The sequence below is a fragment of the Nyctereutes procyonoides genome, unplaced genomic scaffold (genome assembly GCF_905146905.1).
Source record: "Nyctereutes procyonoides isolate TBG_1078 unplaced genomic scaffold, NYPRO_anot_genome, whole genome shotgun sequence".
NCBI classification, from domain to species: Eukaryota; Metazoa; Chordata; class Mammalia; order Carnivora; family Canidae; genus Nyctereutes; species Nyctereutes procyonoides.
In genome coordinates, this window is record NW_026575148.1 from 12,954,783 (window position 1) to 12,979,371 (window position 24,589).

At 38.9% G+C, this 24,589-nt stretch overlaps 1 protein-coding gene and 1 pseudogene across 15 annotated transcripts in view; both read left to right on the top strand.

The window, feature by feature from the left end:
* PAM (peptidylglycine alpha-amidating monooxygenase) overlaps positions 1-6,753 on the top strand; it is a 273,946-nt gene extending 267,193 nt beyond the window's left edge. For 5 of the 15 annotated variants that reach the window (XM_055312764.1, XM_055312766.1, XM_055312762.1 and 2 more), the window contains 3 exons: positions 2,035-2,238; positions 5,192-5,248; positions 5,912-6,753. In XM_055312764.1, coding sequence (XP_055168739.1) covers positions 2,035-2,238; positions 5,192-5,248; positions 5,912-6,093 — 443 coding nt within the window. In that variant the 3' untranslated portion in view covers positions 6,094-6,753. The remainder of the gene's footprint in view (positions 1-2,034; positions 2,239-5,191; positions 5,249-5,911) is intronic. The other 10 variants (XM_055312767.1, XM_055312773.1, XM_055312768.1 and 7 more) reach the window with 5 other exon arrangements.
* An 11,370-nt stretch (positions 6,754-18,123) lies between these two features.
* LOC129501640 (tubulin alpha-3 chain-like) lies at positions 18,124-18,951 on the top strand (annotated as a pseudogene).
* Positions 18,952-24,589: the final 5,638 nt, after the last annotated feature.

Genomic DNA, 24,589 nt, shown 5'->3' on the forward strand with positions numbered 1-24,589 from the left:
TCCCGTGCATGTATGTTCCTTGGCAAGTTGATTACCTCGTTCTGAGCACACTCTCTGAAGGCTAAACTGATTCTGTTGGTTGGCTACCTACTTCCAAGTTCTTGTTTCCTTTTACTGGAGCCCAGTCCTAGCTCTTCCTTATAAAGGAAACAAGATACGAGCTGGTACAGCCATCGTCTTTGGTGTAGGTAAACCCACTAAATGACAGAAAATGCTGTGTAATTACCCCGGTTATAGTCACTTCAAATAGAAACAAATCCTTCCTTATGGCAACAAGTTCTTGTCTACCAATCCACATCTTTGGTCTATTTTTAATTTTTTTTTAATTTTTGGGTGGGTTTTTTGGTCTATTTTTGATTCTATCCTTATGTATTGTTATTTTCCTACTTAAATATAGAAGGAGCTTAAATAAAACAGAACAGTTTACATATCTCTTCCACCGTAATGAAAAAAAGACAGGACAGTGAGCAGGAAAAGTAAGAATCATACATTCCTCTTGGAAACAGATGTAGACAGGTTAAATTTGAACCATCTATATCTATCAACCAATCCCTTTCCTTCTCTCCTGAAGTTTGAAGAGCCACTCCAGTGGACAGAGAAGAGGAATGATGGTCTTAACCATAGTACAGGGAAGGAAATGAGGACTATGAGGTCATCTGTAAAATGGTGATACTAATAGTGCCTACTCATAGGCTTGGTGTAATGATCAAGTGAGCACACTGCCTGAAACAACACAAGTGCTCAGGAGATATGACTGAGACCACGAAGGAAGCTGGCTCAGAACATGAAAGCAAAAAGCTGGGACCTGCCATTTGTGTGCATTGCAATTTGTGTTTATAGTATCTTAAGTAATTTGAGAAATGCTTCCTTGGAGAAATGTCCAGCAAGCCACTAAGCTGTGCCCATGCATATTAACCAGAGATTTTCCTGATTGTGTTAGACCACCTATTCCTGCCATTTGGTCAAAGTTTCCCTGAGGCCATATGATTCACTCTGTATTAGGGGGCAGGAGAGTACACCAAGAAACTGAAGTTCTAGAAACCTTGTGAGCCTTTTGGCAAACATTTGATTGCAACTTGTAGCCTTTGCACACTAGGGTTTTTGTACACGTACACATATGTGCTTCTGGAGGGCAAGAATGTCTTAAGGCTGAACCTCATTTTCAAGTCTGTAGTTATTAAGATCCCTGAAGCAGCTTATATGGTTTCATTATCTCGGTTCGCAAAATGCCACTTAAGGGCTAATATCTACCCAATACCAGTCAATATCAGAGAACTGTTCTATAAGCTGTTTTCATCAACAACAAAATGATATACAGTGCACATCCACGTACACTTAATGGCTTTCTGGGAACTGTATAAAAAGAACCTGAAAAGAACACAGTTCTTTTCCCAGTTTGTAATACTGGAATTAATGCATGCAACTATACATGTGATGTACCATTGAACGTTAACAGGATTCAAAAACTAAATATTAAAAAAAACCCTAAATATTCAAAACATACTTAGCACCTTCTGTATAATAAACATTTACACTCAACAATTTTATGAAGGAGATGTTTATTTTTACCATCACAGTTCTAAAGATGAGGTTCTTAAGGCCCAGATTATTTAAGTAACTTGCCCAAAGTTATACAGCTAGTTCTATAGGAGAACTGGGATTTTAGCCCAGATTCATTTGATGCCAGTACGCACACCAGTTCCTTTGCCCTGTACCATGCTGCCTGGGCATTTTAACTTTGGAAAAAAAATGCAGGAGGAGGCTATATATTTTTTTCAGAACTATAGCTCAAGAGGCAATAAAGGGCAGAGTCAAAGAAAACCAATGTAAAGGTATGAAACCACTGGATGGAAATAATTAATCACAACAGTAACTGTAGCTTGGTAGGTCCAGATATTGAAATGTGAACCCCACATGCACTGAAACTCAACAAGTTCTTCATGAGCAGTTGTTGATTTGCCTGGGTAGGGGTGGGTGGGGTGGTTTTGGAGTCGTTGAGTCAGTTGAATATTGTGAACTCTTTTTTCCCTGAAGAATCCGAGGCAGTTGTTGAAACCAAAATGGAGAACAAACCCGCCTCCACAGAGTTGCAGAAGATGCAAGAGAAACAGAAACTGATCAAAGAGCCGGGCTTGGGAGTGCCCATTGTTCTCATTACAACCCTTCTGGTTATCCCGGTGGTTGTCCTGCTGGCCATTGCCTTATATATTCGGTGGAAAAAATCAAAGGCCTTTGGAGGCAAGTAAAATGAGCCCCTTGAACTTGGAACCTACCTTTGAAAGAGTGTTTGGCCTGATTATCCTCAAAGTTTTGTCGTGATTTTTTTCAGTGTTTTTTTTTTTTTAAGTGCTCTCTGCCTTTTTTTGGTGTTACTGTGTATGTTCCATATATTGTCTATAATTAGTATCACAGTGGAAAAAGATATATGAAGCCTCAGAAAATTTGGATAGTTACATTAAAAAATATAACCTTTAATACTGCCTTTTATCAATTGGCATAAGCCCAGTTAATATCTCCATACAAAACGGTATAGATAAGTAGGCAGTATAAACTAGGTCAGGAAGGAGGAGATCCTTGATGTTAGAAACCAGCTCACTCGTCAAAATACTTGGGTCAGTTATTTGGGAGTTATATTTTCCCCTCCTAGTCCTGGCTCAGCTCTTAGCTACATGACCTTGGGCAAGTTACTTAATCTCCTCAAGACACAGTTTCCTCATCTATAGAGTTGGGCATAAAATACTCACAAGGTTGTCTGAGAATTAAACAAAATAATAAACATAAAGCATTTATCACAGTAGCTGCCACATAGTATGTGCTCAGTTAATCACCCATCACTCTGAGGAACAATCATTTGGTAGTAAAGTAATACAAGTCATAAGAAGTCGGAGAGGATACTTGTCTTAAACCTCAACTTTCTCAGGAAAGCAACTATTTCTATAATAGACCATTGGGTAGTGTTTAAATAGTCACAACTTTTTGTGAAGCCATCAGCCTTCCTTTAGCAGGCAAGGCAGGGTACAGTAATGGAGTCAGTATTTTATCAAATAATTATTGTATAGGACCCAGGAGCTGAGTTCCTTTCAAGACATTCACATAAAAGAAGAAATAATCTGACCTGTGACTCTCACCTCTCAGGAGCAGTCCCTTGGCTGGGTCCCCAGGTCCTAAGGCAAGAGTCCACAGCTGCGTCTGGGAAGGAATCCATGGGCCAGGGTGGGAGGCAGCATTTGATCAAGAAATAGCATCTGATTCTGTTTCAGGCCAAGGCGGCCATGGCAGGGATTCAGTGCCCATGGCAAAGCCCTGACACAGAAAAGGACACAGATATAAAACAGAGGATTCCATTTAATAAGTCGTGAAAGGGAATTTTTCTAGGGCTGGTTTGCTTTTGATCTGCAATCGATAAAGCTCTGCAAAAAAACACCATAAACTCTTCAAAAAAGAACTTTTGAGCCCCTGTTATAGGCATGGAACTGTGGTAATAAGCAGGGGCAAAGGGTAACACAGCCATTGTCTACCTGGAGTTAGAGGAAAGCTTCAAAAAGCAGGAGTCTTGCATGTTTGCTTGTATACTGATGTATCCTCAGCATAAGTATCAGTTTCCGGCCCTAGGGATTTGATAAATAGTTGTTGGGAAAATGACTGAATGAATAAATGGAGCTTCCATAATAGGTGACACATAATGAAAGAGATGACATATCAATGTAACAGTAGAGGGTGGTTTAAGTGCAGTGATAAATACACAGGTTATCAAGAACACATGGGGTTGGGGGTTGGGGGGGCAGAGGGGAGATGGGAGGGCAGGCAGCAGGAATGTTGGTAATCTACCCACACTGGGAGGAGTGGCTGGGGAGTCAAAAAGTCTCTCCTGTTTGCTGTTAAGCACATGTGACATGGCGCCATTAGAGAACCCCGAGTTTACGGGAAAGTGTTAGGAAGGCAGAGACCTAGGTCACACCGTATGAAATTACCATTATTCAATCATGTGTAATTTAGGAAAATAGCAGTGTTATGTGGTTCTCTCTAATGCATTTGATTCTAAAAGTAGACCAGCCTCTCACCCATTTTCAGCATTTGTTCTGGATTGCTCTTGTCCGCTGCATGAGGATTTTTAGTCATCCTCCTAAAAGACCTTCCATATTTACTCAACTCGTGCAGCTATTTTGTGTCAGCTCCACGTCAGACACTGTGCTAGGCACAGGAGATAAGAGGTCAACCAAGGACGGTCCCACATCCTCATAGAACTTACAGTCTGGTTTGTTGGCCTTCCAGCGCCCTCCCTAGATCCTTTCTGTTTCTTGCCTGTTTCTCTCCACACCAACTCTCCTACCTTTCCTCTCTCATCTGCTTGCTAGCTTTTCTCACGATGCTGCCTCCACTCCTGGTCAGAGGCCCTGGGAGAGCCCCAAGCCTCACTTCCATGACCACAACCCTGAGGCGAGTAGCTTTCAAGGGAAGACAAAAACTGCAGAGAGCTATAGAGCAAAGGGGAAAAAAATAAAGCCCACTGGGAGTTCTGCCTCCCGAATAAAGAAAGAAAGTCTGACCTTCATGGAGATGGACAGCACCATGGTGAGAATGTGGGTCACCTTTATGACTGAAGATATCCAGCATTTCAGGTCCTTCAGTCAAGTCTTCTACAAAAGAGAAGTGATCTACGTGAATCCAAAGCTTTCTCAATTAATTCTTAATAGAAAGACTAAAATCCAAAACAAAAACTCTTGAATTATGAATAACCAGAGCTTCCCGATGATTTCAAATTTTTGGCAGTTTAATTTTGTCCTAATAAAGATAACTGATACTTACTGGCCACTGTAAGTGGATGTACCAGGTGCACTGCGGATGTACCAGGCGCACTGTTCTCAGCACATCCCATGCAGTCTCCCATCTAAACCTTGCAGATAGGTAGGGATTGCTACTGGTCACTCTTTTCTCTAAATGAGGCTCAGAGAAGCAACTTATTATTGAGATTGCCCCACCTGTAAGAGACACGGGCAGGACTCAAACTCAGCTCTGGCCCTCAGATACATCACAAGAATCTATTGACTCCTTTTCTCCTTAGAACTGCATTCAGACAAGATCCAGGCCTTGTTTTTGATCATTTATGAATTCCTGATTTTGTACTGAAAGTTGAGCCCATGGTTGAGGAGGGTGATTGGGACTCATTTTGAAATGTGCCATCTTTCTCTAGCAGATTCTGAACACAAACTTGAGGCAAGTTCAGGAAGAGTGCTCGGAAGACTTAGAGGTATGCCTGTGACCTTCCAGAATCCTTCACATTTGGCTCCAAGCCCACACACGCTCATGTCCTTTACAGAACAAAGAGATATTTCTTATTTTCTCTCTGAAAATGAAATCCCTCACGTGTGGCGCAGCGTTAAGAGCAGAATACAAACCATAAACTAAACCGGAGTGTCAATCTAGCAGCCGATTTCCCAGTTTCGGTTTTTTTCTGCTTTGCCTTTCTGTATTATCTAATTCTCTTCCCCTGCCTTTTCTCTGGCTTCATTTGTCTTCAGTAAATTGTCTGCCACTCGGTCAGCCTGTCAGTACTTGTCATAGTGAAGATGACCTTTTCATCTAGTCATTGAAATGAAGAGCCCCTTGAGGGATGCCAGTTCCAGAGAGCCTGGAAAAAAAGCAGGAGCTGAAAAGCGAATCTGAAATAATCCTACAGAAACACATAATCCCGGGGAGCTTTTTTTTTTCTTATTTATTTAAATAAATGTGTGGAGTCATAGCTGACTCTGGAGAAGTATCTCTCTCTCTCACTTTTATTTTTTTTTCCCTAAATCTACCCTTTGGCATCACAACTTCTAATTTGTTTACCAGTTAAGAATTTACAGGGAGACGGAGAATCATTTGTGCAAAACTTTACCTGAGTCCTTGTGTCATTCTGTGCTTTCTTCAGGAAAGGGCAGTGGAGGCTTAAACCTTGGAAACTTCTTTGCAAGCCGGAAGGGCTATAGCCGAAAAGGGTTTGACCGCCTTAGCACGGAGGGAAGTGACCAAGAGAAAGATGAGGATGATGGAAGCGAATCAGAAGAGGAGTACTCAGCACCCCTGCCTGCAGCCTCAGCTTCTTCCTCCTGAAAACCGGGCTTTGATTTAGGTTGATGAGAATTACCAAGAATGCCAGATACCTTTCCCTTTAGCACGTTTAGAGTTTTGCGTATTTAATTGTAAACTGTACTAGTCTATGTGGGACTGTACACATTTTATTTCCTTTGTTTCGATTTAGTTGGCTTCTGTTTCTAGGTGAGGAGTTTCTTAAAAGTTCATAACAGTGCCATTGTCTTTCTATGAACATAGACTAGAGAAACAGTCCTCTTCTTCCATCACACTACTAATCTAATGATGGAAGGTTTGCTCATTTACATTTTCGAGACTCTTCTGTAGATGTAAATAACCTCCTCTGCTTGAACACAGTATTTTCCCCATAGTACTTCATTGCTGATGTGAGTCTTTGGTGCCTTTCCTGGTCAGCATTCTCAGCCTGTGGCAGTAAAGAGAAACTTTGTGCTGCGTGAGGACAAAGCTGCTAAATCTCCTTCTATTTTTTTAAAATCACTAACATTATATTGCGATGAGGGAAAGAAAAAAAAAAGTCTCTATTTAAATTTGTTTTTTTTTTAATTTTCCTCTTCAGTTGGTGTGTTTTTGGGATGTCTTATTTTTAGATGGTTACACTGTTAGAACACTATTTTCAGAACCTGAATGTAATTTGTGTAATAAAGTGTTTTCAGAGCATTAGCTGTCAGAGTGTATTTTGCAATTTTTGCATATTTGCACGGTTTTGTAGACAACTTTTGTAATAATTACACAGACCACAGGTACAGTGAGAACTACTCAATGTCTTCAAAGGAAAGAAATGTGTTGTATTAAAATGAAGATGATATTTTGTGATATAGCTGATATAAATTAAAAGCCAGCATCAGACTTTACATACATGTATAAAACCAGGCTCTCTTTTAAAATTCAAAGAGACTTTTTGCCTGTACATCAATCAGGAGGTAAATAATTTAATAAAAGGTGATCTAGGGGATCCCTGGGTGGCTCAGTGGTTTGGCGCCTGCCTTCGGCTCAGGGCATGATCCTGGAGACCCAGGATCAAGTCCCACATCGGGCTTCCTGCATAGAGCCTTCTTTTCCCTCTGCCTGTGTCTCTGCCTCTCTCTCTCTCTCTCTCTCTCTCTCTCTCTCTCTCTCTCTCTGTGTGTGTGTGTGTGTGTGTCTCTCATGAATAAATGAAATCTTTAAAAAATAAAAAATAAAAGGTGACCTAGCTAAGAGGAAACCTTTGTCTCAAATTATGTATGCAAAAAAGTCCCTAAGTCTAGGTTAGTGCTAATAGTTTTCTTTTTAAAGAATAATGTCATTCAGATTCCCAGGTATTCATAGGAATGCTCAGTTTACAGTGACTACAAATTGCTTTTATAACACCTTTTCTCATAATCCATCTAGGCAGTTTAGTAACCGATAACTTTCCTTTGTATGATAATCAGACCCTAGAACCCCTTCTTCAAAATGCCTACTTGCAATTCAGGCATCTCAGTATGTGGCTTGGTAGAGATCTAATTGACCAATCATGACAACAATACAGAGTGCTTTGCAAAAAAGCATATTAATTAGGATGTCTTTCAGCTATGTTATTTTTAAAAATCTAACTTAGCCTAGATTTTTGTCCCCTCATAATTGATACCAAAGATGATCTGATTGAAATATTTGTCACTTCCCATGTATTCACCTTCTTGTTAAAGCTTACTTTGGGCATCCTCCCCAAGTGGAAACTTCACCCTTTTTTCATTCCTATGATCTTCCTTCTCAAATGAGAAATACATTTTCCTGCCTTGACCACTCCTTTATGCCCCTTTCAATACATCAGTGGTAAATATGTAAATATAGAATGACAACACTATTCTGAGGTATATGTGCCTGTTCATTGTATCACACATATTTTTATTTTAACATGAGAATTAGTCCAGTACCCCCAAGATACATGTTCCAAAGGTTGACTTTGATGCTATTCAAGTGTGCTTCCACGTAGGAAATTGCCCTACGGTCATCTTTTGTGGTGCAATATTTGACCATCTGCTCCCAGTGGCTACTTTTTAAAATGTTATTTACACCTAATCTTGTTCCTAAACAGTTTATAGTGACTTAGTGGATGCATAAAATGAATAAAAATGATAAGTCATGAGGAGGTGAGAAAGAAAAAGGAAGAACAAAGATAAAAATGGAAATATTAATACAGAAGTATTTCCTATTACACCTGCTCAGGGAGAGAATTTGGCTCTAAACTTTCTAGCAGCTCGTTAAATAAAACTTTGTTACATAATTCATGAGTCTATTAAACATTTAGAATTTCTAATTTTAAGGCCAGAAAAACTTGCCCCCAAGTACCTTTTGAAAGCAGCAAGATGTCATTAAAGTCTTCAACAAAGCCATAGAGTAGAGGAATACATTTTGCAGGTCTGTTTTTACATATGTCCCTCAATATAGCATGAAGCATTTTATGCCTAATATAAACAAATGGCATGATTAGAAACGAAGATTCAAAAAAAGAAAATCTGCAGGGGCGTTACAATCCTGTCCTACTACACTACCCTTATTCTACTAATGTTTAATTAAAGATGGTTAGACGAGAAATGAATGAATTGCATCTGCCTGCAAGCAGGATCTCTGCTGATTATTGTTCTTAGCTGAACTTCACTTATTGAGACCCTTACGGATTGCACTGCCTGGGAAACGCCTAAGGAAGTGGACCCCATCCCTGGCTTCAGACCAGAATCATCTGGAGGCTTTAAGAAAAAAATGGGCATTCCTTCCAGATATCCTGATTTTGTTGACTTCGAGTAGGATATTGGCATAGGTCATGCTTTTTCATTTCTTAGGTAATTCTAATGCACATCGAGAATTGAAAACCACTGTCTTTGAGAATGGCTATTCTTCTCTGCCAATTTCTATGAGTAGACAGCTAAATTTTCACACAAATTATGGTTTATAGATGTTTAGAGAAGATAGGGTCTGAGGTATCTTGATTTGGCCATTAGGACCAAGATCTGAAGTGCCTTAATTATTCAATGTTTTAAATTGGATAATTAAGATAGGCATAATTGACTTATTAAAAAGGCAAAGACAAACAGCTGGGCTTTGATTTTTTTTTTACATTAATTTATCTTGAGAGTATTATTTGGGAGGTAAAAGTATAGCATTGTCATTTACTGAGTTAGCCCTGAATTACCATATGCATAAAATCTTTCGTTCTAAGCTTGCTTCTTAGTTTATTAAATCAGCATATTCTTTTTCAAAATTCCCATGCATTTTTAAACTCTCTCTTGAATGCTATATAAATTGAGTATTTAAGTAGCTAAACGACAAGGGAAGTCATAGACTACGTTTTGGGGCTTATTCCCCAGACTGTCATCTACAGTCTGGGATTAACTCAAAGTTGATGCCCAAGTTGATGTTGCCTATAGCATACATCTCAGACATCAGTGAATATAAGTATCAAATGTGAGTACTTATTCTAAGAGGACTAACTCTTGGTCTCATTCCCAGAGTTTCTGATTCACTACATTAGGTGGGGCCCATATCTCTGCATTTTTAAGAAGCACACCTGGTGATTTGGACCCAGGTGTTCCATGAACCATCTCCAGGAAATAGAGTCCTATAGAGAGTATCTAAGCCTTAAAACAATTACTAGGCACACAAAACCATCTTCTCAAATATAGTCTCTGTAGAGTGAGAGGCCCAGAAGTCATTGACCCCACTTCCTCAAACCCACATCACAAAAACTGCAGGTGCAAATTATCTTCATGGCCAGAATTTACCTACCAGCAACTTCTCCCTTCAGTTTCCTTAATACTGATTATCCCAAAGACAAAATACAAGTGATGTCCTCCACAGGCCACCATGCTAGTCATATTTTCTCTCTTTTTTTAAGATTTTATTTGTCTATTCATGAGAGACAGAGAGAGAGGCAGAGACATAGGCAGAGGGAGAAGCAGGCTCCCTGCAGGGAGTCCGATGCGGGACTCGATCCCAGGACCCCAGGATCCCAGGATCACACTCTGGGCCAAAGGCAAATGCTCAACTGCTGAGCCACCCAGGCATCCCCCTGCATCATTATTTACTTAAGGGAATATATTCATTCTATGGAATATATTAATGATGATAAAAAGGACTCCTCCTGATAGCTTTAAGGTTTTTGAAACACTAAAGCACAAAGATGTCAATCATATATCTAAACTAAAGGAACAACAGAAGAAACATGTATTTTCTATGCTCCAAAACTGAATACACAATGTACCATCATAGGGAAGGGGTTTACCAATGAAGACTTAATAATAGAGTGCTCAAGTTCAGACATATGAAGGAAGACTATGAAATAGAGAAGTTTATAAAAACAAGTTTGACAACAGAAGAGAGAACACTTCTCATTTCTAAGCAAAAATGCATTTTGTCCTACACATGTAGATACATAACCTGAATAAACCAGTCATTTGAGAATGCTCTATTTATCTCCTCTGTTATACTAATATTATTATGTTTTTAAAAATAAGTATTGTCCAGGAACTGAAGTAAGCATGCAAATGGATGAACAACACAAATGCACTGGTTCTTACAATTAATTTCCAGATAAGGAGGTAGTGTTATTCAATAGCACAGCCCAGTCTTAGCCAATATTGAGTTTGAAAAGAACACTGGGTTAAGATCAGAAAAATGTGAAATTCCAAGTACTAGATTTGATTATATACCATTGTATTAGTCAGGCTTCTTTAGTCATAATTGCAACTCAGTTTTAAGAACAATTCCAAAAAAAAAAAAAAGAACAATTCATACTAAGTAATAATAATGATAAATAATAATGAAAATAATGATCAAAAATTAATTTATCAAGATGTAGTATTATTATTTATTAATTCACGTAACCAAAAAGCTCAAGCATACCTAGATCCAGAGACTCAGAAGATGGTATCAGGAATTTGCCTCCCTTCATTCCACAGTTTGTCTTTCTTCCATATAAGATTTCACTTCAATGTGCATTCTCCATCCATGTGGCAAAAAAAAGGTGGCAACCAGCAGCTCTGGGTTTAAATCCTACCAGCATTAACTCAGAGTGATATCTTCCCTTTCTAAAGAGTTCTAATACATTGACTCACTGGCATGATTTCATTCCTATGCAACTTCAGAACCAATCACCCTAGGCAGGGAAAGTGTGATACATAGAACTAGGGCAGAGTTGCATCCCAGAGTAACCACAGTGATGATTTATAGAGAATTTTGTTTCCCCAAGATAACTTCAGATACTATTGCCAGTTGAATAAGGATAGATTCTGGTTAAGGAAAAAATAGGCATTAATGTTACATTAAGACTATAAATCACTTCACCATGTTTTTTAGATAAAGAGGTTTACAGAAATGGCCATTTGTGTGGTGTTTAAATTATTACATTAAAAAGGGCCATTGAGTGATTGTCTGTACCAATGTATAAATGAAGATAGTGTCAAATTCCCACAAACAATACTGAATACAAAGAGAAGGTTCAATTTTGACCTGCTACAATAACAATGACAATCAAAAATATACAAAAAACCAAGAGCAAAGATTTGAGACCTAAGAGCTATATTTTATACTATCATTTTTACTCATCTTGGGCTGATAGAAACAGGTAGCTTCCAATCAATAAAAAGGATAGTTGCCTTACTTAGAAAAGATAAATCACTGATGTTCAGTCAATACTACTCATTCTGAAACAATTATGATGTCCTCTGAAAATTTCAAAGCTGTAGAAATACTGAAGACTATCATATTGAACACGCATATACCCTTCACTTAGTTACCAGAAATTAACATTTTTGCCATATTTGCTTTCTCTTTCCTGCAGGTGCACACACGTGCACGCGCCACATGCACACTCACACTAATTCATCTCTGTTGAACCATTTGGGAATAAGTTGAGGACATCATAAAATTTACTCTCAATACTTCCAACACGTATCACCTAAAAACTAGGCATTCGCCTACATAACCACACCACCATTGTTATGTGCAAGAATTCAACACTAATTCCTTACTATCCATCAATATGTAATCCACATTTGGACCCACAATGTTCCTAAAATACCCTTTGGAGCTCTCTATTTTTGATCCAGGATCCAATTAATATTCACATGATGCATTTGTTTCTTAAAATTCTTTTGTCTTTTTAATCTAAAGGAATTCTTTTGCCATTCTTTTTCTTCCAAAACATCAACACTTCTAATAGTGTAGGCCAATAACCTTGCACAAGGACTCCCAGTGTAACTTCATCTTTTTCCTCAGGATTGATTTATAACTTCAATAATGCCTACCTCCCACTGCCTCATATTTGAGAGGCACACAATATCAGTTCACCCCATTATTGGTGATGCTACATTGGATCACTTAATTTTTTTTTAAGATTTTATTTATTCACGAGAGACACAGAGAGATGCAGAGAGAGAGGGAGAGATACAAGCAGAGGGAAAAGCAGGCTCCATGCAGGGAGCCCAACATGGGACTTGAACCCGGGTCTCCAGAATCACACCCTGGGCTGAAGGTGGCACTAAACCGCTGGGCAACCTGGGATGCCCTGGATCACTTAAATAAAATGATGATGTCCAGGGTGCCTATAGGTGGCTCAGTTAGCTAAGTGTCTGCCTTCAGCCCGGGTCATGATCCCAGTGTCCTGGGATAGAGCCCTGCATCACACATGCTCTCTCAAATAAAAAAAAAATCTTTAAAAAAAATAAAAAATAAAAATAAAATGATGTCCAACAAATTTCTCCATTATATATGTTCCATTTCTACTTTGCCTTTAGAAAGTGTTTCTGAGAGAAAACACTTTTAAGGCCATGTGTATAGCTATTCCCCAACAAACTTTAACCCAATGGCTTTTGCATCCATTGATGATCTTTTTCTGAATTTATAATTTGGGGGGAGTTCTTAAAAATAATGACTTTTTAATTGCATTATTCTGTCTTCATTTATTACCTGGCATTCTTCTGTAAATGACTCTTACTTACTCTCACCTCAATAAATATCGGTAGTATCTACTCAAGAACATAAAACAATCCCCTCATTTTACTTACAATCAATAGGATACATTCTCCAAACTCATGGCACAAATATAGTCAAATACCTTTCATTATCCTACTTAAACTGCTTAGGTCCTTACCTTTCTTATTGACAAACAGGAAGCTATCAACCTTTTGATGATTGGTTTCCCTCTCCTTTCCTTCTCTGAAGTGGTCAGAAAAATCCAGATCCTAAAAGGAGAACATGGAGCATGGAATCAGCAGGTTTGCACATGTACCGGAGCCTTATTCAAGTCTGAGTTGTCCACACTGTAATTGCTTCTTGCTGCCTCATAATGTCACTGTTGAATATTGTCTTCTATGTCAGTCCTAAGAGCTGTTGCTTCCCAGCTGGCCCAAGGCTGCTCCAATCCAGATCACTCCCCAAGATTGCTACAGTTGGCCTTTGAGTGTCCATGTTTTTAGTGCTGGGCATTTTTAGTTCATGCACACAGCCACCTTTCCAGCTGCTGATAGGCCCACAAGTCCTGGGTCAGGGCTAATCCTCCTATCTATGCCTACAGCCACAGAACCATCACCTCCCTCTCTCCCTATAATCCATACTAGAGGTCAGGAGTTCTTCCTCTTAAACTCTCAAAGTCACAGAGTTCCATCAGCCCTTTTGTTTTTCTTTAATGTGCTAAGAACACTTAATATGAGATCTATCCTCTTAAGAAAATTTGCATACGTGACATAGTGCTGCTACCTATAGGCACGGTGTTGCACAGATCTCTAGAACTTATTCATTTTGTATAACTGAAACTAGATACCCACTGAGTAGCAACTCATCATTTCCTCCTCCCTTAGCCCCTGACAACCGCCATTTTACACTCTGCTTTGTGAGTTTGACTATTTTAGATACCTCTTTACAGGGAATCATTCAAAATTTGTCCTTCTATGACTGGCTTATTTCAGTTAGCATAATGTCCTCCAGGTTCATTCATGTTGTTACAAATGGCAGGATTTCCTTTTTTTTTTTTTTTTTTAAGGCTGAATAGTATTCTATTATGTATTTATACCACATTTTGTTTATCCCTTCTTCAGTCGCACATTTATTTGTTTCCACATCTTGGGTATTGTGAATAACCCATCAGCTTCTTTACCAGATATGGGGACTGACTGTTGGCCATCTATCCCTTTCTAAGAGAGACTCCCTGGTGAGTCTTAAGTGTCCCAACCCGACCTAGCCAGAGTAACTTCCTTCCATGATTCAGAAGTAATTTCTGACAACTATTTGTCATTAGTGAGCACTTTTGAATGTCTAACAAGCAAACAGCTCTTAAATTCTCGGGACACAGTGGTGAAAGGCAACATCCCAGCTCTGCTGGAATTTACACTGTAGTGTGTACATTGTTTTCTCTTTTTTCTTATTGAAGAACAGAAAAAGACAAATGTATCCCTGGCTACATACCCTATCACATACATTTATAGATAATTTTTTTTAGTAAGAAACAAAGAAAGGCATTGGCCCGTCTAGTTATACTAATCCCAATGCCTCTTTACATTGATTTAATTCCTGGAAATTTGATTTTTTCCATTTATTTTCTCTTATGCCATTATATTTCCTAGATGTCACAGAAATCTTTAATAAGAGTTTCACATTTCTAGGGCCTTGTTCTGAGCCTTGTCTGATCTTCATTAAAAAGGAGTGGCTCCTTCCTTAAAAACATTACTATTGTTCTCAAGTTGTCATAAATGTGTACCCAAGTAATCCATTAAAGATTAAATAAATGGAAAGGCAAAAAATTCATTCAACACACATTGATTAAGCTTCAGTATGTGCAAAATGCGAAGATAAAAAAAAAAGCCTTTAAGGATTTGTAACCTAGAGAGGGAACTAAAATAAGCCTGTCAATAATTGCAGTATAAGACGTAAGAGGAATGTACACAAAATGCTATCAAACTTCTCACAGAAGAACAGAGAGTTTTCATAAAAAAGGTGAAATTTGAGTAAAGAGAGGAGAACTAAAGGACAATGCTTGTTATATTAGGGGATTAGCAATTGGCTACAGCTTAGAGTAGTTTAGGGGTACAGTGATAGAAGGGCTGGAAGCCAGGCTGGCTCAACAGAGGGTTTCAAAACCATTAGGAGTAATTGGGATTTGACTACATTTGATATACTTGATTTTATCACACATATGAATTTACTCAAGACTGCTAGTAAAAGTAAAAAATAATTACATTCTTATTGAATAGGACAAAGAAAACAGATTATACTTGTAATGAAATCTCAAGTTATTCCAAATTCATGTCCCTTACCAGATATTTGATTTGCAAATACTTTTTAAAGTCTTTTTCTAAAGATTTTATTTATTTATTTATTTATTTATTTATTTATTTATTTATTTGAGAAAGAGACTGAGAGAGCAAGTGGGGGAAGGAATAGAGGGAGAAAGACAAGCAGACTCCATACTGAGTCTTATGACCTGATACGGGGCTCGGTCTTATGACCCTGAAATCATGGCCTGAGCCAGAATCAAGGGTCAGATGCATAACTGACTGAGACACTCAGGTGCCCCGATTTGCAAATATTTTATCTCAGTAAATGAGTTATAGCTTTTCATTCTCTTAACCTTGTTTTTCAAAGGGTTTTTAATTGTGATGAAGGAATTTATTATATTTTCCAACAGGTCACAAAATTTACAGAAATTCACTAAGGGGGCAGTCCTGGTGGCGCAGCAGTTTAGCACCGCCTGCAGACTGGGGTGTGATCCTAGAGACCCAGGATAGAGTCCCACATCGAGCTTCCTGCATGGAGCCTGCTTCTCCCTCCCCCTGTGTCTCTGCCTCTCTCTTCGCTCTCTCTGAATGAATGAATAAATAAAATATTTTTTTAAAAAAAGAAGAATTTCACTAAGGCTCTGAATTTTGTTTCAATTTAGAAAAGGATGGCAAACACTAGCAGTCCCCGGGGCTGCTTACTTCTCCAGCCTCATCACAGCCCCATCCCCAACTCCAACTCACCTCATCATCCTCACTCCAAGAAGCCACATTCCACTTCTTTCTCAAATTGCCATGCTCTTACTGTCTTTCCAGGTTCTACACATGTTTTCAGATGCCTAACACATTTCCCCTATCAGAATTCTTACCTCTCTGGGTATAACTGTGTAAAAATAAGAAAGAACATTATTGGCTCATTGGCTCATAAAAGAAGATCTAGGGACAGAAAAAATAACATGAGATTTCTCTCTCTCTCTCTCTCATCTGCATCTGTTTTCCTCTATATTGTTTCATATTCTAGAATGTTATTTCTATGTGACATGAAAGATGTTTCTGGTAGGTGTCTGAAAATTTTCTCCATATCACCGCCTCCACAGAAAGATTCAGAAACACAAAAACACTAGTGTTTTATTTTTCAGAAATGACAATAGATTTGCAAAGATACATCCTTGTATTACACTCTGTTAGGAGTGAGGAAAGTCTTCCTTGGACCATGGTCATTTCCACGCTAAGCATTAACAAAGGGAATGGGATTATTTTTATACCACTCAGACTCATGCATAAAGCTTGGTGGGATGAACTTTCTCTCTAAGTTCCATGACTCCAGAAGAGAAGTGTTAAACACTGAAACAAAAGTCAGATACAAAGAGAGATAGAAGAAAATGGTTGCTGAGGAAATAACCAAGAATCCACTCTAGGCTACCTGTAAAAATAAGTTTAGAGAATAAAATTCATTTATCAATAGATACCTGCTAAGCTCCCAAACCTCAAATAGCTCACAATATTGAGGAAAAAGAAAGCATAAATTCATTGTATTAAGCTCAGTGATGGAAGTAGAGCCAGGAACTTGATAAAGTTTGTAGTCATGGAACATAGAAGGTATATGTTAATGCTCAAAAAAGCATTTAATAGAAAAAAAAATTAAATAGAAGTTGTTGGTAGAGGAAAATTCTTTTGGCATAGTTCTTCCATAGTTAATTAGCTTTTTAATCACATAAAAGCATCTCTAAAAATCAAATATTGCATATTTGTTCAATAGGTAGTTGATAACTCTTCAGTAAGGATACAATTCCAGAGTAACAACAAAAATCCAATAAAAATTCCAAAAAGCAAAGGTTCCGGGTGGCAGTTGAAAGTATGTTCTGAAACAAAGGCTGCAAAATATTGCCTTGGTCCCAAAGTTCCTAGACTGAAAAGAACCTGAATTCTAGACCAAAGTTTAAAAAACATTTTAATGTCATTTTCACATTTGTATACAGTATTTAAATTCTATATTGTGTTAGTTTCCTTAAAATATCTAGTATATCCCTTTCATTATTTAGATAGATTAGAATAGATATGTGTATTATAAGTAGATAATAGGTCAGTTGATGATTGATAGACTGATAGTCATAGCAGGAAGGGGTGAAAGAGGGACAGAGGGAAGGAGAGATGAAGGTGACGTCCACATAGATTTCTCAGAGTTCTTCAAGGTTGTTATTACCAGTGCAGTGAATGGCTGACATCTGGTGGTAAAACAGAAAACATTTGCATGGATTTGTGCTCTCATAATAAGATACTCAGTGAATGATGGCTGTGTCTTCAAGAAGAATAATTTAAAATGCTGCTAGTCATCCAGTTTTTATGTCTACATCATGCCAAGCACCCAGGTACTTGAAAAGATCTATAATAGCAGGTATCACATAGATAGATACTGACAGTATCCACGTCCTCTTCGCTGGAGTCACTATTCTCTAACCAAAGAACAGAAAACCATGAAATTGTTTAGCTACTTTTTTTTTTTACATGAGCCCTTAAGAAGTCAAAAATAAACATAAATAATGTAATTCAAAATCACTTGCCTATTTTGTTAACCTAGTGCCATTTTAAGAAATAAGAGAAAATTAAAATTAGGTTCAGAAAAGTAAAAAAAAAAATTAAAAAATAAATAAAAAATAAATTGGGTGTTTGGTATTGATCCCTAGAAAAGAAGACATAAGCAATAATTCTGCCAAAGGCCATTGTATCATTGGTAAAGAGATTGTTGACCTGGACTGGATCTGAAAACTGGCAGATCCAGTGTATGAGGCTATGGGAATTGCTCATGTTGCACAGCTTTGGGGGCAGCACTAGCTCTGGGTTTGTGCCCCTGCTCATGAAACAGCTCTTGGTGGTCTATGGCAAGAAGTCCAAACTCCAATTTGCCAGTCTTCCAGGAAACACAGCCATAGTGAAATCCTACAATTCCTTACTGATCACCCATATGACCCTGGATCATTCTCACTGTTCCTTCATGGTCACTGAGGAAGCCATCTACAGCATATGTCAGTGTAACCTGGATATCATACATACCAGTTTCAATCATTTGATTGGGAAGATCAGCACCTCTCAGCAATTTGACAGTACTCGGAACCTAGTCCATTACCCCCGCACCCACTCTCCCCTGGCCACTGACCCTCAGGCATCTCAGCTAAGAAGGCCTATGATGAGCAGCTGTCTGTAGCCAAGATCACCAATGCCTGTTTCAAGCCAGCCAGGCAGATGGCCAAGTACGACCCTTGCCACAACAAGTACATGGTTTGCAGCATGTGGTATGCAGGGTGGAGGGCAGGGGGACACATCAACGTCAACGCAGCCTTTACCAACATCAGGGTGAAGTGAAACACAAAGTAGGCATCAACCACAACAAGCCCTCCAGTTGTCATCCCGAGGAGAGAGTATGTGTACTGAGCAACACCACTGCCATGGCTGAGGCCTGGGCCTGCCTTGAACCATAAGTTTGATCTCACATAAGCAAGGTGAATGTGTATGCACTAGTACCAGGGAGGAAGACCTGTAGGAAGGAGAGGTCTCTGAGGCCCAGGAGAACCTGGCAGCTCTGGAGGACGGTGAGGATTCAAGAGAAGAACAGGCCAAAAAAGGTGAAGGTTAGTAGAGTGTGGCTGGCAGCATGGCTGGTGTCAAGTTGTTTACAATTAATTACAATTTCCTGTATTAATTGATCAAAATTATAACACAATGAATACTAAAAGCCATTGAATTTTCACTTTAAATGAGTGGATTTTATGGCATGTTAATTCTATACACTTACACATACACAATCATATTCAAGCCTGGTAAACCACGTGCATCCTCAAAGCCTGAAGAATCCCAGTTACAGCGAGGCCATTTAGAAATGGCTTCTTATCTTCTAAATAGGAGTCATCGTTCCTTCAAATAATGAATCATTCCCTACCAGGGACCTCACTCATGAACTCCCTAGCTTCACATTTGTGAAAATGCCCTATCAATGGCCCGCTCTATACCCTTCCCCAAGGTGTCCTGCAACACTGCCTTCCTTGCTTACGTAAAGGCCCACAGATATGGGAACATTTTTGTTGTATGTGGAAGTCTGTGTCCCCACAGCAGAATTTCTCTGCCTGGTGCTGTCCTCTTGCTGTGTCTTGTCTCACCATCAGATAGATTTAGTGCCTACTTTGGATTCCTCAGCTCAGGGAGCCTCAGTCTGTGAAATTCAAAACCTAAAAGACAGAAGGCCTCCCCATGGGGAAACAGGTGAATCTAGCTATGGAAGGAACTGAATATGTGTGGGAGGAGAATAGAAAACATTCAGCTTTCTGCTCCTTCACTACCTTCAGTGCCCATTCTGGCTTCCCTACTTACATATGACTAGTCCTTCATCACAGTTGGAATAAAACTCTTTTACCACTGAAGCCAAACACAGCTTCCTTTCCGAGTGAACTGAAATGTCATACTGCTTCAGCAAAGCCCTGTATTCCAATGACCTTGGTAATGTAGGTATCTTAGTAAAATTATAAACTATGCTAAGACTTTCAGGTTCTATTATGTCCTGACCGGAATTCAAAGGAAGATTTAGAATTGAAGACTAATAACTTCAGGTTTGTCAGGTAGGATAGGACATATTCCTAAGAATTTTTGATACTTATTCTGGGGGGGGAAAAAAAAGTTCTCTCTTCAGTTTTCAAATTGAAAATGGAGGTAAAAATAGGAAAGTGATATTCTATATAAATTACACCGATTGTCAATTCCTGAGCAGAGACAAAGTGCGATTTGATTACAAAATAATATGTTACTGCAGACTTATGCTCTGTCTCATTCAGTTCCTACTGGCAGATGAGACTAAGATTCTTGAGAACTTGCATGCTTTATTTGTAGTTCCCTAGATGTGTTGTTAGCATCAGCTATATCCATCACAAGGGGGAAGGGGGCCAAGTGCTCTGCTGCCATCATTCATAAAGCTAGGAAACTTGCTTGAGCATGTGTTTGATCTGCCAGGTAATATAAATAACGCCAGAGAGTATGTACAATCAGTCACAGATGCTTTGGATCGCTACCTCAGCAATGATTACCAAGAAATGGGGCAGGTCCATGGCAAGTGCAGATCTCTGTAGCAAAGAGAATATCCTGGCCTCTCCAAGGGACACATATCAATTAAAACTTTATTCTGGAGAGCTCTGAGCTGTGTATAAATGAATGCTTAATTCCTATCCCCTGGACTCCAGACTCTACCCAAATGCCTACCCAACAGATCTACTCGAATGTACAACACGCGTCTCAAATGCAACGTGTTCAAACTGAACTCTTCTTTTCTTCCCCGAATTGTTCTTCCTAGTCTTTTTCATCTCAGTGGCTTCCAGTCCTGCAAGCCTAAAACGTTTAGAGTCATCATAGATTCCTCTCTTCCCCTGAACCTCTCCTTCCAGGGTCAGCAGATCCTGTGCACCTTCAAAACAGAACAGGTAACTAACCATTTCTCACCACCTCCACTGCTCAGGGCCATCATCATCTGCCACCTGAAACACCACAACAGTCATGTAACCAGTCTTCCAATGCGCTTTCTCTGTCCATTCTTATTCCAGCTCCCAGAGTGATTATCTAAAAAAATAAATAATAAGTCAGATCATGTCACTTTTCTCAAACACTTTCAGTGAGCTCCTGTATTAGACTAAAGCAGAGTCCATACAATGGCCTACATGGCCAGAAGTAATTTATTCTACCCCCGAGCCCCTATAACCTCCTGTTCTACTCCCCCTTACTCTGTTCTAGGTCTCCTGGGTCCCTTCCTATTCCTCAAAACACCAGACACAGAAACACTGCAGCATCTTTGCACTTGCTATGTCTTATCTCCGGAATGTTCTTCCCCAGGTATCCACATGGCTCCTTTTCTCACTTTATTCAAAAGTTTGCCCATGTGTCACCTTCTGCTGTGAGTTGATTTTCTGTGCCCTATTGTGTTTCTGACTTAATCCATGCTTTTTTTAAAATGTAGCTAGAACTTACTCATTCTCACTGCCATTTAATATTCCATTATATTAATATCACAATTTATTTATCCAATCTATTGATGGATATCTATGGTGTTTCCAATGTTTTGCTATTACAAAACAAAATCCTCTTATAAACATTCCTTAACATATCTCCCAGTGCAAAATTGTGGGATCATGGACATGTGCATTTTCAGCTTTGCTATATAATGCTAAATTGTTTTTCTGAAATAGTTGTATCAATTGATACACTCACCAATCATGTATAACTGTATTATCTGCTCTATATCCTTGCTGATATTTTTACTTATTCCCAATATGGTAGGTTTTAAATCATCTTTAATAATGATTTTGATCTGCATTTTTTTCTGGCTATTAATATGTTGATTGACTAAATCAGGATTCCAATAGGGAACAAATGACAAGTTAGGATAGTCAAAGGGAACTAAGTACAAAGATGTGCATGGAATGTAGGAGAACCTAGACTGTCCAGAATAGTTTTTTCCACTCCTAGATCCAATAGGACAGGAGGAGGAAAAGGTTACTGGAAACCTAGAATAGAGAATAAAAAATAAATAAATAAACCTAGAATAAAGCAGGAACTTTTGCTTAAAAGAAACAGCTAGAGCGAGGAAGGGATCAAGGAGAACAAATATCTCAACTTCATTCTCCCCCCGCCCCCTCCTTCTGATCTTTAGTCAGGAATCCTCACTGGCTAAATCCAACTGGAAGTCAAAGGGAATGGGAAGTCTGCTAAGGCCAGGATCCTAGACAGAGTACAGGATAAAGAATGTAAAGTTTGTATGTAGGACAAACAAAGGATATTTGCAGGGGCTATTCATGCTCACTTTTCTATCCTATGAAGTATCTCTTTCAGACTTTTGCCCATTTTTATGTTAGGTTCCTCATAGACCAAATCCAGGCCACATTTAAAAAAATATATATAGCTTTATTGGAAAACAGCCACACACACTTGTTTAGTACACATGCTTTTAACTCAGTGGCAAAAATGTGTAGTTCTATGGCCTGTAAAGCTAAAAATATTTACTATCTAGTTAGTTCTTTGTAGAAGTTTGCCAACTAGATGATTATACAACTTCCCTTTTTACTTATGATCATATGGTTTAGCTGGCTATTCTCAAAGTGAACACCCAAATCCATTCTCTGCCCTTTACTGCTCTATTCCCTATAAGGCCTATTTTTATGCTTGCATCCCCAAGTTCCCTTGCCACTGGTTTTTCATGGAGGCTGACAAATGATAGACAGTAACAGAAGATGGAAGAGTGGCAGCCCTCATTGGTCATAGTTTGAACTTATGGTTCTGGCAGAGGATGCATTCTTCTATGGCTACAAATACTAATGGGTAAATCTTCTTCCATAATTCCATCTCTTACTAAGCATTTCCTTTCCTTGCCCTTTCATTCCTAGAGATTTCTGGTTACTACTGGTCACCGAAGGGATGTCCAACTATCCCTTATGGGTTCCATTAATCCTTCTTTAAGCTGTTCCTTAAGTTTCCTTCAGTTACAACTATTTTTTTGTGTTTCATCTGTTTCTTGCTATGTCTGTTAGAAATGTAGCCATTCCACAGCAACTTCTTGCAAGACACATCTATGAAGGCAAGGGAAACAAACAAAAGCAACAATGAACTATTGGAACTTCATTGAGATAAAAAGCTTCTGCACAGTAAAAGAAACAGTCAACAAAACTCAAAGACAGCCTACAGAATGGGAGAAGATATTTGCAAATGACATATCAGATAAAGGGCTAGTATCCAAGATCTATAAAGAACTTATCAAACTCAACACCCAAGAAACAAACAATCCAGTCAAGAAATGGGCAGAAGACATGAACAGACATTTCTCCAAAGAAAACATAGACATGACCAACAAGCACATGAGAAAATGCTCTGCATCACGTACCATCAGGGAAATACAAATCCAAACCAATGAGATCCCACCTCACACCAGTGAGAATGACTAAAATCAAGAAGACAGGAAACAACAAATGTTGGCGAGGATGTGGAGAAAGGGGAACCCTCCTGCACTGTTGGTGGGAAGGTGAACTGGTGCAGCCACTCTGGAAAACTGTGTGGAGGTTCCTCAAAGAGTTAAAAAAAATAGAACTGCCCTACGACCCAGTAATTGCACTGCTGGGGATTTACCCCAAAGATGTTGATGTAGTGAAATGCCGAGACACCTGCACCCCAATGTTTATAGCAGCAATGTCCACAAATTATACAGACATAATATGTTATACATACATAAAAAGTTATACGTACATATATATCCACAATGGAATATTACTCAGCCATTAGAAAGGATGAATACCTACCACTTACACTGACATGGATGGAACTGGAGGGGATTATGCTGAGGGAAATAATCAGAGAAAGACAATTATCATAGGTTTTACTCATATATGGAATATAAGAAATAGTGAAAGGAACCATAAGGGAAGGGAAGAAACTGAGTGGTGAAAAATTAGAGGAAGACAAATCATGAAAGACTCCTCCTAACTCTGGGAAACAAAGGGTCACAGAAGGGGAGGTGGATGAGGGGGAGGGGTAACTGGGTGACGGGCACTAAGGACATGATGAGATGAGCATTGGGTGTTAATACTATATGTTGGCAAAATGAATTTAAATAATTTTTTACATGTAGACATTAATTATACAAATTGTTTTTTAATCTTTTTTTTTTTATTCATGAGACACACACACACACACACACACACACAGAGGCAGAGACACATCCAGAGGGAGAAGCAGGCTCCATGCAGGGAGCCTGATGTGGGACTCGATCCAGGGTCTCCAGGATCACGCCCTGGGCTGAAGGCGGCACTAAACCACTGAGCCACCTGGGCTGCCCTACAAATTGCTAACACTAAATCAACCTTTAATTTTGGGGATCTGTTCAATTGGTATAATGCATATTGTTATAGGTCACTATATTCAGTTTGCTTTTTTATCTTTTGGGTCTTTGTGTTTATGTTTATTTTTTTAATTTTATTTTATTTAAATTCAATTAATTAACATAGAGTGTATTATTAGTTTCAGAGGTAGAGTTTAGCAATTCATCAGTTGTTGTATTTTTTTTTAAGATTTTATGTATTTATTCATGAGAGACACACAGAGATAGGGAGCACAGAGACACAGGCAGAAGGAAAAGCAGGCTCCATGCAGGGAGCTGATGTGGGATTCCATCCCAGGTCTCCAGGATCATGCCCTGGGCTGAAGGTGGCGCTAAACCGCTGGGTCACCCAGGCTGCCCTGTATTTGTATTT